Here is a 15,943-nt window from a genome sequence, read left to right on the forward strand (position 1 = left end):
GGTTTCAGGTTCGGGTTCCAGCTTCGTGTTTGCTGAAAAACGATCCGTGGGAAAATGAGTTTTCCCACGAAGCGCCTGAACTGAAACCCGACCCGACCCAGAAAAACGAAGCTCATCTCTACTAACCACATATTCTGGCAATGAATTCCAGTGCTTAATTGTGCATGGAGTGAAAAAGAACTTTCTCCGATTTGTTTTAAATGTGCAACTTGCAACTTCATGGCGTGCCTTCTAGTCCTCCTGTTATCTCAAAGAGTAAATAACCAATTCTAGTCCTTTCATAATTTTATAGACCTTTAATATATCCCCCCTCAGCCATCTCTTCTCCAAGTTGAACAGCTCTAAGCTCTTTAGCCTTTCCTCATAGGGGAGCCATTCCATTCTCTTTATCATTTTGATAACCCTTCTCTGTACTTCTCCAGCGCAACTATATCTTTTTTGAGATGCATTGACCAGAATTGAATAAAGTATTCAAGGAGCAGACTCACCATGGGGTGATACAGAGGCATTTATGACATTTTCCATTCTATTAACCATTCCCTTCCTAATAATTCCTAACATTCTGATTGCTTTTTTCACCACCGCAGCACACAGAGCCAACAATTTCAATGTATTATCTACTATGACAACTAGATCTTCTTCCTGGGTTATAACTCTTAATATGGAACCTAACATCATGTAACTACAGCATGGGTTATTTTTCCCCTATATACATCACAATGCACTTGTCTACTGTTGCGTCCGTCGGTGCTAGACGGCTTTGCCTCGTTTGCCTCACCTTATTTACGGCTCCTTCCGCTTACCCAAGAAAGATGGCTACCACCGCGTCTACAAGCCGACCTCTCCGGCGTCCCCAGAATGGCTATGGTGCAGCCTCAGCCCATGCTCCTCCCAGGTGCCTACTAGGGTGCGCGCGCGCGTCACCCTCGTCTTTATTCCAACCTTGGCACGAACCTCGGGGGCATTCCCTCTTGCTGACGTCATGCCATCCAGGTATATAACCTATTCTAATTTGCTAGCTCGTTGAGTTAGCAAGGACTCTAATCCGTTCCTGTCTACGCTACTCTGCCGCGTCCGTGCTGCTGCTGCTGGAAGCTCTCTCTCTGCCCTACGGGGTAACTGCTACCCGCTCTTCGTGGGCCCTCTGCTTTATTTCAGGTGCCTTACAGGGAACAGGTACTCGCTCCTTGAGGGCCTGCTCTCCCTGCCTCTGTGCCTGTACTTTCTTCTACAACCTGGTGGAATCGCATACCTACAACAAACACCTAGTGAGTACTCTAACTCTCAGTCTATCTCATCCCCAGTACTTCCTTGCTGGGAAACCTGCTTCGGAACCTTCCAATACCAATGGAGTGAGGAGGGCTCCCTCTGCCGAGGTCGCTGAGACTGCAGCTACCAGACTGTCTCACTACTGCCACCTCTGGTGGTACTCTTCAAGCTGTATAATAAAGAACTAACTGTGTTTGTGCGTTCTGAGTCTAGCCTAGTACTGTGGCTCCTCACGGGGCTCCTCCCCATGGGTGTGGCCATCTGCCACAGTACCCAAGGATCCACCCAAACACCGCTCAACCATAACTTCTACATTATATTCCATCTGCCATATAGATGCCCAGTTTTCCTGTCTCGCAAGGTTCTCATGCAATTTATCACAATCCACACGTGATGTAGCTAATCTAAATAATTTTGTGTCATCTACAAATTTGATCACCTCACTCATCGTACCTCTTTCTAGATAATTTTTAAATATATTAAAAAGCACCAGTCTAAGTACAAATTTCTGAGACACGCCACTGTTTACCTTTTTCCACTGAGAAAACTGACCATTTAATCCTACTCTCTGTTTCCTGTCTTTTAACCAGTTTGCAATCAACAAAAATGGCATCATCTCCTATCCCATGACTTTTTAGTTTTCTTACAAGTGTCCCTCATGTACTTTCATATGCCGTCTGAAGATCCAAATACACTACATCTACTTTTTCACCTTTATCCATTTTTATTAACCCCTTCAAAAAAATGTTGCAGATTTGTTTGGTAAGACGTCCCCTGGGTAAGTCCTTGCTGGCTGTGTCCCATTTTAAACCATGTCAATCTATATGTTCTGTGATTTTGTTCTTTATAATAGTCTCCACAATTTTTCCTGGCGCTGAGGTCAGGCTCACCGGTCTATACATTTCCTAATCACCCCAGGAGCCTTTTTTAAATATCGGAGCATTTTGGCCACCAACCAGTCTTCAGATATAATGGATGATTTTAATGATGGTTTACTTATTATTATTAATAGGTCTGAAATTTTTATTTTTTAAGTTCTTTCAGAACACTGGGATGTATACCAACCAATCCAGGTGATTGCTGCTCTTCAGTTTGTCAGTCTGGCCTACTACATCTTCAGGTTCACTGCGGTTTGGTTCAGGTCATCCCAATCATTTCCCTTAAAAACCATTTCTGAAACGGGTATCTCCCCAACATCCTCATTAGTAAACATGGGATCAAAGAATTCATTAGTCTTTCCACAATGGCCTTATCTTCCCTAAGTGCCCCTTTAACCCCTCAATTATTGAACAGTCCAACCAACTCCTTCGCAGGCTTCCTGCTTCGGGTATATTTTAAAAAGTTTTTATTATGAGTTTTTGCCTCTATGGCCAACTTCTTTTCAAATTATCTCTTATCCTGTCTTATCAATGCTTTACATTTAATTTGACAATGCTTATGCTTTTTCCTATTTTCTTCAGATGGATCCTGCTTCCAATTTTTGAAGGAATAGCCTCTTCACCTTGCCTTTTAACCATACTGGCAATCATTTGGCCTTCCTTCCACCTATCCTAATGCATGGAATACATCTGAACTGTGTTTCTAAGATGGTATTTTCAAACATTGTCCATGTCTGTGTTATACTTTTTACCTTTGCAGTTGCACCTTTCAGCTTTTTTCTATTTTCGTCATTTTATCAAAGTTTTGCTTTTGAAAGTTTAGTGCTAGAGCTGTAAATTTATATATTGTCCCTTTTCCAGTCATTAATTCAAATTTGATCATATTGCAAAGTGACCCCACCACCATTACCTCTCACCAAATCCTGTATTCCACCTAGGAAAGAGATTTAAACATCATAGTGGATAATACATTGCAATCATCAGCTGAGTGTGCTGTGGCAGTCAAAAAAGCAAACAAAATATTAGGAATTATTAGGAAGGGAATGGTGAATAAAATGGTTGCTGTCATAATGCCTCTGTATCAATCCATGATGAGACGCATCTTGAATATTATGTGCAATTCTGGTCACCGCATCTCAAAAAAGATATAGTTGCACTAGAGAAAGTACAGAGAAGGGCGACCAAAATGATAAAAGGCATGGAACAGCAATTCTATGAGGAAAGGCTAAAGAGTTCAGGCTGTTCAGCTTGGAGAAGAGACGGCTGAGGGGGGATATGATAGAGGTCTAAAAAATCATGAAAGGACTTGAATGGGTAAATGTGAAATGGTTATTTACTCTTTCAGATAATACAAGGACTAGGGGGCACTCCATGAAGTTAGCAAGTAGCACATTTAAAACAAACTGGAGAAATTTCTTTTTTATTCAATGCATAATTAAACTCTGGAGTTCATTTCCAGAGTATGTGGGAAAGGCAGTTAGTGCAGCTGAAGTTCCTGGAGAAGTCTATAAATTCTTATTAGTCAATAGGGAATAGCCACTGCTTGTTGCTAGCGTTAGTAGTTTGAGATCTGTTTAATGTTTGGGTACTTGCCAGATACTTGTGACTTGGATTGGCCACTGTTGGAAACAGGATACTGGGCTTGATGGACCCTTGGTCTGACCCAGTATGGCATATTTTATGTTTTTATGATAGTTTGGAATCCTTTAGCTCAGGTGATTATTTACTTATAGGCACATGGGCCTCCTTTTCTTTAATTGGAACCTCTCTGTTGGGATGCCTTAATGCTCCTGTTTCATTCGTATCCTTCAAAGATACATCCCTCTGAACCATGCACTGCTGAGCAACTGTCGGCTTTCCCCCTTGTTCTAGTTTCTCATTTGAGTAGCCTCTTTATTATTTTTTTCAGTCACTTCAGTTGGTAAGGGGTCTATCCACTGAACAATGTGGAAATTTACTTGATGTGCCTGCATGTAGGAATGCTATTTATTTGCCTACATTTTGCCCTAAGTTAGATGCCTAGCCTAACATTGGAAATCAGCACTGAGATCCTAACATAATTCCCATGACTTGACCCTTTCCCTGGCCCCTCCCACTTTTTAGCCACTTAACAGGGTCATTTATCAAAATGTGTTATGGCGTTAATGCCTGCAATAATGCCATAACGCATGCAATAGTAATGGTAGCGCATGGCACAATTGAAATTTTTCAAAGGGGCGGGATTGGGGAGGGGTTTTGGTTTGGGTGGGATTAATGAAAATGAAGGGCATTTTCACACTATGCGATAGCGTAATGCATGCTTTTAACGCTGGAAGTAACTACACCTTTTTTCCTGGCATTAAGCTGTGTGAAATGCCCGAAACAGCTAAAAGAGAATTTGTGATAAAGATTGCAAATTGCATTTTGGCAATTTTTGGGCTTAGGGAGAGTGGAGTGGAGGGAAGAGAGAGAGAGAGCCTCTGGGGAGGCCGTCACAGTATTCAACTATTTATATCACTATAGGTGGACCAGCTAATAACTCAAGGTGAGGTTTTGGTGGTGGTTTAGGGCCAGTTTTACATACAGAGTGAGACGTACGAACAGCACGGGACACCTCAGTGAAGGTTTGATGTCATTTTGGAGTGAGGAAAGTCTCACAAAATGAGATTTGTACAATGTTCTCTCGCTCTAGCTTGATCGTACCCAGGAGTCCATTAAGCTAGGGTGAGAGAACATTGTAGAAATTAGGGATGTGCATTCGTTTTGGATCAATTGGAAATTGTCTAATTCGTCCTGGTTCAGAGGACCCGAAAAATGATCGAAATTTCAGAAAAATTGGTTTTTCAGGTTAACGCGCACTAATGAGAAAAATCGGGGGTCCCCCCAAAAAAAAGTCCAAACCGCGGGAAAATGAAATTTCCTGCGGCAGGCCGAATTTTGAAACCCGAAACGAATATTTTACCCGATGCACATCTCTAGTAGAAATCTATCTTTGTGAGACTTTCCTCACTCCAAATGACATCAAATCTTCACTTAGGTGTACTGTGCTGTTCGTATGTCTCACTCTGCATGTAAAACTGGCCCCAAAACCCTAAACTACCACGAAGACCTCACCTTGAGTTATTAGCTGGCCTTCCTATAGTGATAAAAATAGTTGAATACTATGATGACATTATAAAGTTGGGATGTGCATTGTTTTTTTTTTTTTCCATCTCTGGCTTCGTTTCAGGGCCCCTCATGGTAAATTTCATTTTTCCTGCAGTTCAGGGATTTTTTTCGGGGGGGGGGGCCCCCGATTTTCATATTAGTACATGCTAATTCCCGATAGTGCGCACTAAAGGGTCAAAGTTAGTGTACGCTAATGGGAGTTAGCATGCACTAACACGAAAAATGAATTTTTCCGAAATTTCAGAAAAATGTCATTCGTTTTTTGGTCCCTCCGAACCATACTGAATTAGGCAATTTTGTTGAAATTTCGTTGAAATTGCCTAATTTGGGAAAAATGAATGCACATCTTTATTATAAAGTCTCTCTCTCCCCCAGTAAGCCTCCATTACATGGAAGTCTTTTTGCAGTGCTCGTTTGCTTATTGTGACCTTAGTGAATAAGCATGGTATTCAGTCCATGGCTATTGTGGGCCTGATTTTTAAGCATATATAACTGCTTTATCAAAAGTTTGTTTATTAGAATCATCCAGCAATCATACATTATATAATATTTCAAAGAAACAAATTGTCGAAAAATAAACAGTTTCAACATTACCTTATCATAACAGGTTTTTCTTTTTTCTCCTACATAACCCCCACATAATCCCACCCCTTCTATAATCAATTAGAAGACAGAAAGAATGGCCAATTTGAGTTATGCAGCCCTCCGATAAGTGGAATGAGTTGATAACAAAGCTACCTATCCTAGCAGTAAGAGAACTTAGAAAGGGACCTCACGGGAACAAAAATGGCGTCATGAGGATAGGACGCGGTGTGTCAGAGCTCCTGAGTCATTGGTGTAGATTATTTCTGCGAACTTAATATGCCTCATACCAAGAGGAAGGGGAAGGTAAGGGACGGAGCCTCGACACCCCCCCCCTTAAACCCACCATGACACAAACAATGATAAAAGAATTCTGCACTGCTGTGGAGAACGATTCGGGAGGCCCGCTGTAGCCTCGGAGCAGGAACAAGCTCTGACGCTGCTCGGAAGACATCTTTGAGCCTCGGAGCACTGGCGACTCCCTTCCCATCAGCCTATGCCAGCGCGTCTGAGTCAGCCATGAACTCAGGAAGGAAGGCGTTCGTGGAGGAAATGGCCTACGAGGCAGGCCCATTCGCGGAAATGACAGGACAAGTCCAAAGTGGAGATTTCCTGACCGCTTTGAAGAAACAAAACATTGGGACATTGGGTGGCCTCAGCGGTTCGCCGCTATCTTTAACCACCTAAGGAAGGAGAAATATGGAAACATCCCCAGGATTGGAAGAACAATAGCCTCATTCTGTGGTAAATATTTCTGCTAAAACATTTTTGGTTAAACCTTCGGTTGTAACATTAGGTACATTGTGGAATTCTATATCCCTGCTGGAAAATGCAGTTATTTCCTTAACTACTGTGATGGAAGATTCACAGGTTCAATTCAGTTCTTTGAATCCGGTGGTCATAGCCCATTCTGCAAAAATTGAAGAAATGGATTAAAAAATCTCTCAGATACAAACTATTCAATTGGGCCTAATTCAAGGGGACTCTATACTGGGAAAAAAAGTGAAACATTTGGAAAATAACATTAGATACCTAAATTTAAGAGTGGTTAATTTCCCTAAGTGCAAAATGATTTCACCAAGGAAACAATTTAACAAATACTTGTTAGAGATACTACATCTTTCGACTGAAGAACTGCCTATTATTTCTAAGATCTACTTTTTGCCTGAAGCCACTCGAGTGAGAATCTGAATACTAATACTCCAGTGGAAACTGCTGAGATTGTACCTCCATTAATGAATCTATCAGAATTCCTGGAGTCATCATTAGAAGAACAAGTGGAGAAAAGAGGAACTTTAATGGTTAATTTTACTCTACCAACAGACAGAGATAATATATTAAGATTATTTCTTCGTAATAGGAATGTGATGTATTTGGGGCAAAAAATATGGATATACCCAGATATTGCTAGGGCTACACAACATCGTTGTAAAAAATTCCTAGCAATGTGTCCTAGAGCCCGTCAATTAGGAGCACAGATTGTTATTAGATTTCCAAGTAAATGTGTCTTAAAAATGAATAATGCTAGATATGTTTTCATGGAATCTTCTCAACTAGAAGTATTTTTGAATTCTCAATCCAACCCTAAGGAAGGAACCAATATATTAGCCGTTGTTTAAATACTCCGCAACTACCTCTTTCCTAAGTTTATTTCATATAAATTATAGATTTGCTCCTGTGTAATTTTGTTCTCCTCCAATTTGCATTGTAACTCAGGTAGTGCAGTAAGTAATAATGTGATTACCGTGCTTATGTATCTTTTTCAATATTTTACTTTATACACTGCCTGTAATGTCTTGTGTATGCTAATTGCTGTCTGTAAAATTTATAAAATTCAATAAAGAAATAATTAAAAAAAAAAAAAAGAAAGGGACCTCACAGTTTTAGAAATTTTTATTTGTTGAGCCAGGTTACAAGTAAGTGCACACTATTTTTCCATAAGAATACGTCAGGCACATGTACCTTCACAATGTCAAACTGAGTGAATTTTTCTCAATTCATTGTAACAATATGCAATTTTTTAAATAAGACATGCTTTCCTTATCAGTATTAAAACCTCTGCATCATCAAAAACATAGTCTTCTACTATAGCTGTTACGCGTGCTGTCCGCGGCAGACCCGCAGCACGGCCCCCTCACCTTTCCACAAGGAGTCCAGCCTCTGGTTCCTCCTCGCTGGCAGCCATGGGCTGCCAGCTCTGTCCTCAGGCCTCCCCTGGTGCCTCCAGCTCTGCCACAATCCCCGGCGTTCTCAGTCCTGCTGCTACTGCTTGTCAGGCCTCTCCGTGTGGCCTGCGAAGAGACACCACTACCAGCGCCGCGCCCCTCCCTAGGCCCGCACATCGCTGATCCTTAAGTAGGGACTACGGCCCCGAATGAAGACGTCAACCTATTCATAGTATTTAAGCTCAGGCTCCACTCCATAGCGATGCCTTTGCAACAGGTCTTCTTGCTGGTCGAGTACTTGTTGCTACTAAGAGATTCGTCTCTTCCCTGTGTTCCTGATCCTCGTTCCTGTTTCCTCGTTCCTGCCTTGCTTATGCTTCGGATTGACTACATGGACTTTGACTCTGCTTTGCTTGACTATGCTACAGCCTGTCTCCAGCCTCAGACCTCTGCTTGTCCGACTACGTATTGCCTATCTCCAGACCCTGATCTTTGCTTTGTCTGACTACGCTATAGACTATCTCTGTGATCAGACCTCAGCTTTGCTTGGCACTGCCTCTGGATCGCCTTCAGCCCTGACTCAAGCCTACCATTGGACGCCTCTTCTGCCTTCTTCCTGGACTGTTATAATTAGTGAGGTTTGGGTGGACCCTTGGACACTGTGGCAGCTGACCACGCCCACGGGGGGAAGTCCCGTGAGGGACCAAAGATCAGGCTCAGCTTAGGACACACAAACACAGAGATTGATCTTTTATTAGACAATGTGAATAAGCCACCAGAGGTGGCAGTAGTGAGCAGCAGAAGTAGCCCAGCTGGACTAGTATCACTCAGGCGCTGGAACAGCAACTCCTCCAGTAGCAGTGCTGTAGTGGAAAGAACTGAGAATAATGAGTACAGTGTGATATGCACAAAGCCCCAGTATGGAGAACCCCAGGATAGGGAGAGCAGGCCCTCGAGGAGCGAGTACCTGATCCCTGAGTGCTGAGAGGCTTGAAGGTAATGTACTCACACAGCGGTTCCACGTAGGAGATGGCACTAGGGCTGAAACGGAGGCAGGCCCTCGAGGAGCGAGTACCTGGTTCCAGGGAACAGCTCTGAGGTGAAGATAGTAGTACTCACTGGTGTTGAAGATAGCGAATCCTTCCAGGCAGAAGAGAATGTAGGAGCAGGCAGCAAGTCAGGGAACATGGGCCCTCGAGGAGCGAGTACCGGTTTCCTGATAGCGACCTGAAAAGGTACCCCCGTTAGCGTTAAGAGTCCAGTGGAAGATTGGAGAGGCAGAGTAGCTGGGTATGCAGAGCGAATCCCATCCGTAAGATTACCCATTGCTAACTCAAAGGCTAGCAAACATCGTAGGCTTTAAATATCCGGGCAGTGTGATGTCATCACAGGGGGACGCCCCTGAGGTTCGTGCCAAGTAGGAAATAAGAGTGAGGGCTATGTGGCACGCGCGCCCTAAGGTTCCAGCAGAGTATGGCGGGAGGCAGCACCCAAGCCGGTCCGGGGACGCTGGAGAGGACAGCAGGCAGATGCCGCGGCAGCCAGGTGTCCATCCATAGCAAGTGGAGGTGCAAAGAAAGAAAGGTAGGCGGAGTGAAGCCGTTGGGAAGGGACAGTTGCAACATGGACGTGGATTCATCAGGCTTCGGCCTACCTTTGCTCGAGTGTCCTCTGTCTGCCTTCGTTCCATTGGCGCCCGAGTTTCCAGGACATTATCCAGTCCAGAGTAGGACTGCACCATCTCTCGCCTGCTGTCTCTGGGCTGAACCAACTTCTCCTGCAACTCTATACAGAGGCCCACCTAATTCCTGCCAGCCCCGGCACCCAAAGGCTCAACCTGCGAGGAACGAGGGCTGGTATAGGTGAAGCTCCAGCAGCCTCTGCCTATCAGTCCACTCCACTGTCCTTACCTACGGGTTGCGTCAACCCCACCTCGGCTCAAGGGTCCACCTCTGACGCAATAATAGCCAGAAAGCAGCCAGACGTGCATTCATGTGGACATGATGAGAAATATGAGAAAAGACCTCCTACCAAAATTGTTGTATATAGCAGCATTTCCACATTTTATGAATAACAGAGCCTTCCTCCCCCAAAAGGGCATGTACCAGATTTAATCATCCTAGCCAGATGTGCTCTTTTAGATAAAAAAATTCAATCTATGAATATTTAAACTGAAGCTGCAAATGCAACCAGTTTATGTATTTGCTTCAAACTACATTTAGTATCACCTTCTAATAGGTCCTTGCCTAGATCCTCACTCCATTTTATGATAAGAGGATCAAACAGTTCCTCTGTAATTTCACCCATCATATTCTTATAAAATCTAGACAACCATCCTGTCTTTAATTTTGGGGTCATCATATCTTGTTCAAAATCCGCTGCTCTAAAGATTGCAGCATCAATTTGAGATAAAGCAACAACATATAATGCCTTAACTGTAGATATACATAGGATTCTTTATATTCCAAATCAAACATTTCCTTCAAAAACTCAAAAGTCAAAACATATCTTCTGTCTTCCAGTAAGATTTGCCCTATAAAATGCAATCACTTAGCAAAATATTATTCTCTAGCCCCGGTAAAAACATTCTCTTGCCTCTCACAGGCAAATAAATAGAATTCCATGGGGAAAATCCATTTTTCTTCCTTACCCACTCCCACCCTCTACGCACTGAGTCAAGCAGTATCAAATCTTTCACTATCAAAAGAAAATAAGATGCCCTCGCTTGTAAAACATGTTAATTGGAATGTAAGAACCAGGCCTATTTAAACCCTTATATCGATTACCCCAACTTTATTTCCAGTCCAGTCATGAGCTATCAATAAACAGACCACATTATAAGTCCTAAGATCCGGTAAATTTACATCCCCCCATCCACTATCTTCATCTGCAGTTTTTGAATCTGCATCCTTGGCCGTTTACCATTCCAAATAAAAGAGGACGTTACTTCCTGCAATCTCAGGACCTCCTTCCGAGCCAAAAATACAGGTAGATGTTGTAACATGTAGAACCACTTTGTAAAATAATCACTTTAATCAACTGAATTCTACCATAGAAGGAGACTGTTAGACTCTTCCAACTGACCAAAATGTTTCCGTATCCTTCAGCAATTAATCTCCATTTAGTTGATAAACCTGAGGTATATCTTTGGAAATAAATAACCCTAGGTATCTTATTTAATATCTTCACTCACCCATGCTAAAGGAAAATACCCTTCTTATTAATCGTAACACCAAGGATTTATCCACATTAATATGAAGTCCTGAAAATAAAGCAAAATCTTGCAGAAGAATCAATTGTTTCTCTAAGTCCCTTTTGGTTGCAACAAACACACTAAAAGATCATCAGCAGACATTGCATCTTCTCCTCCTCCTCCTCTCTCAAATATGTGCCTGCAACACCATATGGCTGCTTTAAAATAACCTGGGACTCAGCTCCCATACTCCTATGTGAATTCCTGATTGTGTGCATACTTTTACGAACTCTGGTGATAAGTGTTTTGGGAGGGGGGATGGGGTGTTTTGTTTTCAAAATATGCACGCAAGTTAATCTGCACAAGCTTCACCCTGTGAAGAGCAGGTATAACCATGCACGGATATTTTGTGTGCAGTGAAGGACTAATGTGCACAAGTTTGCTTTGACATGCAGACTCTACCCCTAGCCACACAGTTTTAAAATTACTCTCCCTGGGTCACATGGACATGATGACTCTGGGGATAAGAGAACATTATCAGCTTGTATATTTCTGTTACTTCTTAGTCCCAGTATTTTGTATTTATTACATTTTTGCATAGCTTATGTATGTCCTTTTAAATATGGCCACAACCCTTGGTTTAATAAATATCTTTTCTGAATCCAGTCTTCAACACTTAAAACTTCTCTGTCAGTGTTAAGTCTATACAGGATGAAGATCAGCACAGCACTGCCCTGATTTACTTATAGTTGTAATGGTGGAAGAAGCTAAGTAGGAGGAGTTTTCAAAAACTTTAAACAAGGAAGGAGGTACAAATTATAAATATGCATGAATCTTTCAGTGCTTTTCAGCTGTTCCCTATAAATGACCTCAACCCAGTCAGCTTGAGGCTATTTTCAACAGGGTAAATCCTAGGCCTATGGTTGGCCTTCACTCCTAAATTTGATCATGATCCGTCCACTGTAAGAAAAGTTATTATGCTTCCAAATGGATTCTCTCAACTCATAAGATGCTTTTCTAATAAAATCAGAACCTGAAAGAGGGATATTAAGGAATCTGTTAAATTATATTGAATAATTCAATTTTACTAAAAGTACTGCTTTAAATAACATTGACTGTAGCAGTGTACATTTTTAATTGACTAAGAATTGTCTGTTTAAACAACTGAGTTTAATTTGTGGGTTAAAGTAGGTAAGCAACAGTTGCAGCCATCTGGAAATCTGTGGATAAGAATGTTTCCTTTCCTTTGCAAATATGCTAATCCTGCATAAATAAAAAAATTCTTGAATTCCGAGCACTTGGCCACCTAAGAACTAATGCCCACTAGACTTAACGTTGGCTTTCTATGTAAAGATTAAAAATGATTATATTTTAATATTTTAACTTTGGTTATTTATTTTAATTGCCCTGTAGAACCACTTTAATGAATGCTCTGTTTGCCTTCATTAGATTTTGTTCCAAATATTTCTGATGATGAAGGGAGGTATAAGATAGGAAACCAGGCCAGCATTGGGATGTTTAATCTGAAGAAGCTGCTACAAGTTCTGAACCCTCTGTTGAATTCCAGAGAAAAGCAACTGTGAGTAATCCTGGAAGCTAGCTTCACACACACTGTGAGTAATCCTGGAAGCTAGCTTCACACACGCTGTGAGTAATCCTGGAAGCTAGCTTCACACACGCTGTGAGTAATCCTGGAAGCTAGCTTCACACACGCTGTGAGTAATCCTGGAAGCTAGCTTCACACACGCTGTGAGTAATCCTGGAAGCTAGCTTCACACGCTGTGAGTAATCCTGGAAGCTAGCTTCACACACGCTGTGAGTAATCCTGGAAGCTAGCTTCACACACGCTGTGAGTAATCCTGGAAGCTAGCTTCACACACGCTGTGAGTAATCCTGGAAGCTAGCTTCACACACGCTGTGAGTAATCCTGGAAGCTAGCTTCACACACGCTGTGAGTAATCCTGGAAGCTAGCTTCACACACGCTGTGAGTAATCCTGGAAGCTAGCTTCACACGCTGTGAGTAATCCTGGCAGCTAGCTTCACACGCTGTGAGTAATCCTGGAAGCTAGCTTCACACACGCTGTGAGTAATCCTGGAAGCTAGCTTCACACGCTGTGAGTAATCCTGGAAGCTAGCTTCACACACGCTGTGAGTAATCCTGGAAGCTAGCTTCACACACGCTGTGAGTAATCCTGGAAGCTAGCTTCACACACGCTGTGAGTAATCCTGGAAGCTAGCTTCACACGCTGTGAGTAATCCTGGCAGCTAGCTTCACACGCTGTGAGTAATCCTGGAAGCTAGCTTCACACACGCTGTGAGTAATCCTGGAAGCTAGCTTCACACGCTGTGAGTAATCCTGGCAGCTAGCTTCACACACGCTGTGAGTAATCCTGGAAGCTAGCTTCACACACGCTGTGAGTAATCCTGGAAGCTAGCTTCACACGCTGTGAGTAATCCTGGCAGCTAGCTTCACACGCTGTGAGTAATCCTGGAAGCTAGCTTCACACACGCTGTGAGTAATCCTGGAAGCTAGCTTCACACACGCTGTGAGTAATCCTGGAAGCTAGCTTCACACGCTGTGAGTAATCCTGGCAGCTAGCTTCACACGCTGTGAGTAATCCTGGAAGCTAGCTTCACACGCTGTGAGTAATCCTGGCAGCTAGCTTCACACGCTGTGAGTAATCCTGGAAGCTAGCTTCACACGCTGTGAGTAATCCTGGCAGCTAGCTTCACACACGCTGTGAGTAATCCTGGAAGCTAGCTTCACACACGCTGTGAGTAATCCTGGAAGCTAGCTTCACACGCTGTGAGTAATCCTGGCAGCTAGCTTCACACGCTGTGAGTAATCCTGGAAGCTAGCTTCACACACGCTGTGAGTAATCCTGGAAGCTAGCTTTACACACACTGTGAGTAATCCTGGAAGCTAGCTTCACACACGCTGTGAGTAATCCTGGAAGCTAGCTTCACACACGCTGTGAGTAATCCTGGAAGCTAGCTTCACACACGCTGTGAGTAATCCTGGAAGCTAGCTTCACACATGCTGTGAGTAATCCTGGAAGCTAGCTTCACACGCTGTGAGTAATCCTGGAAGCTAGCTTCACACACGCTGTGAGTAATCCTGGCAGCTAGCTTCACACCTCTGGGCTAAGGAGACCTGGCTGTCACCATATGCATATTACTGGGGGTTTTTTTCTTTTAATTGTTCCTAGCCAGTTTTTGGTTAGTCTGAGGATTGAACAACTAGTTTTGGAGTTGCCAGAATGAATCACAAAGTGGATAATATGAAATGTTAAGTGTCCTTGTGGAAAGCTAGGTGGCCGTGCAGTGGGGACTGCCCTTGCAGGCTGCAGTGGCAGAATTAATTAGTGGTGTAGGGGAGGGCCTGATGTTCAGAATGATATTTAGCCGGATACGTCTGATTTATCCAGTTAAGTGGTGCCGCTGAATATCCGGCTGTGGTCAGCGGGTGCCACTTAGCTGAGCAAGTGACGTATCTGGCTAAGTATTTATCCAGATAAGTCAGGGGTGGGTAATGGGCGTAACAGGGAGGAGTTGAGTTAGCCAGATGTGTTACTCTTTTTGATATTTTGATATTTGTTGTATTATTTCCAAGTTTTGTGAACCACTTTGGGTTAGACTGTGTCTACAAATAGCTATACAAATATAACTAAACTAACCCAAATTGAGTAAAATGGTGATTGGGAAAGTTATCTGGGTAAAATTATCCAGTTCTTTAGCCCGCTTCTGGGAGGTTCAGGACTCAGGTGTGGGTGTGTGTGTGGGGGGTGCTCTCAGAATACTAGGATCTAATTGGGTAGGAACTGGATGACTGGCATATGAAAAAGCTCTGTGTAATAGGCAAAGAGAAAGCCAGAGCAAAGCATGAACCAGGGTCTGCCCTTTAAAGGGTTTGTGCTCTGCCCATGAGCCACAGGGTGGATCTTTGCAAGTGGAGAAGGCTGCTTACTTGCTTCCAGCTAGACTTGCAACCCAACCCACAAGGACTCAGATTGGTCCTTAAGGATTCATAAGTGATTTCTGGGGTTATCCTATTGTTCCTGGAAACTCGAGGACTTGAGAGCTATACTCTGTGATGTGGATCCTGGATCTGGAAGATCCATAACCTTGTCTGACCCGTGTACTTGTGATTTAAGTTTGTCTGCACTAACTACCTGTGAAGTAATCCTATTTGAACCTGAATATACAGTATGTGAAAGATAACTGGACTGTTCTGATCTGGATTGGATTGAGTACTGTGAATCCACTCTTATAAAATATGTTCAAGTTAAGAACAGTCATACTGGGTCATGCCAAGGGTTCATCAAGCACAGTATCTTGTTTTCAGTAGTGGCCAATCCAGATCATAAGTACCTGGCAGGATCCCAAATAGTAGACAGATTCCATGCTGCTTATCCCAGGGATAAGCAATGGCTTTCCTCAAGTCTACCTGGTTAATAATGGTTTATGGTCTTTTCCTTTAAGAACTTGTCCAAACCTTTTTTTAAACTCCGCTACATTAACTACCTAACTAATCCTCTAGTAATGAAATCCAGAGCTTAATTATGCATTGAGTGAAAAAATATTTTCTCCAATTTGTTTTAAATCTGCTACTTGGTAACTTCATGAAGTGTTCCCTAGTTTTTTTTTTATTTTTTGAGAGGGTAAACCGAATTGTATTTACATATCCTGTTCCACTCATGATTTTACA

At 42.7% G+C, this 15,943-nt stretch overlaps 1 protein-coding gene across 3 annotated transcripts in view; it reads left to right on the plus strand.

Moving 5' to 3' along the window:
- The window catches only part of LOC115084166 (protein adenylyltransferase SelO-like), a 128,490-nt gene that overhangs the window by 65,647 nt on the left and 46,900 nt on the right, over positions 1-15,943 (plus strand). For all 3 annotated transcript variants that reach the window (XR_003854489.1, XR_003854488.1, XM_029588663.1), the window contains exon 12: positions 12,684-12,813. Coding sequence is in view for 1 of the 3 variants with exons in the window: in XM_029588663.1 (XP_029444523.1) it covers positions 12,684-12,813 (130 nt within the window). In the remaining 2 variants the exon portion in view is untranslated. The remainder of the gene's footprint in view (positions 1-12,683; positions 12,814-15,943) is intronic.

Source organism: Rhinatrema bivittatum, chromosome 2 (genome assembly GCF_901001135.1).
Source record: "Rhinatrema bivittatum chromosome 2, aRhiBiv1.1, whole genome shotgun sequence".
NCBI classification, from domain to species: domain Eukaryota; kingdom Metazoa; phylum Chordata; class Amphibia; order Gymnophiona; family Rhinatrematidae; genus Rhinatrema; species Rhinatrema bivittatum.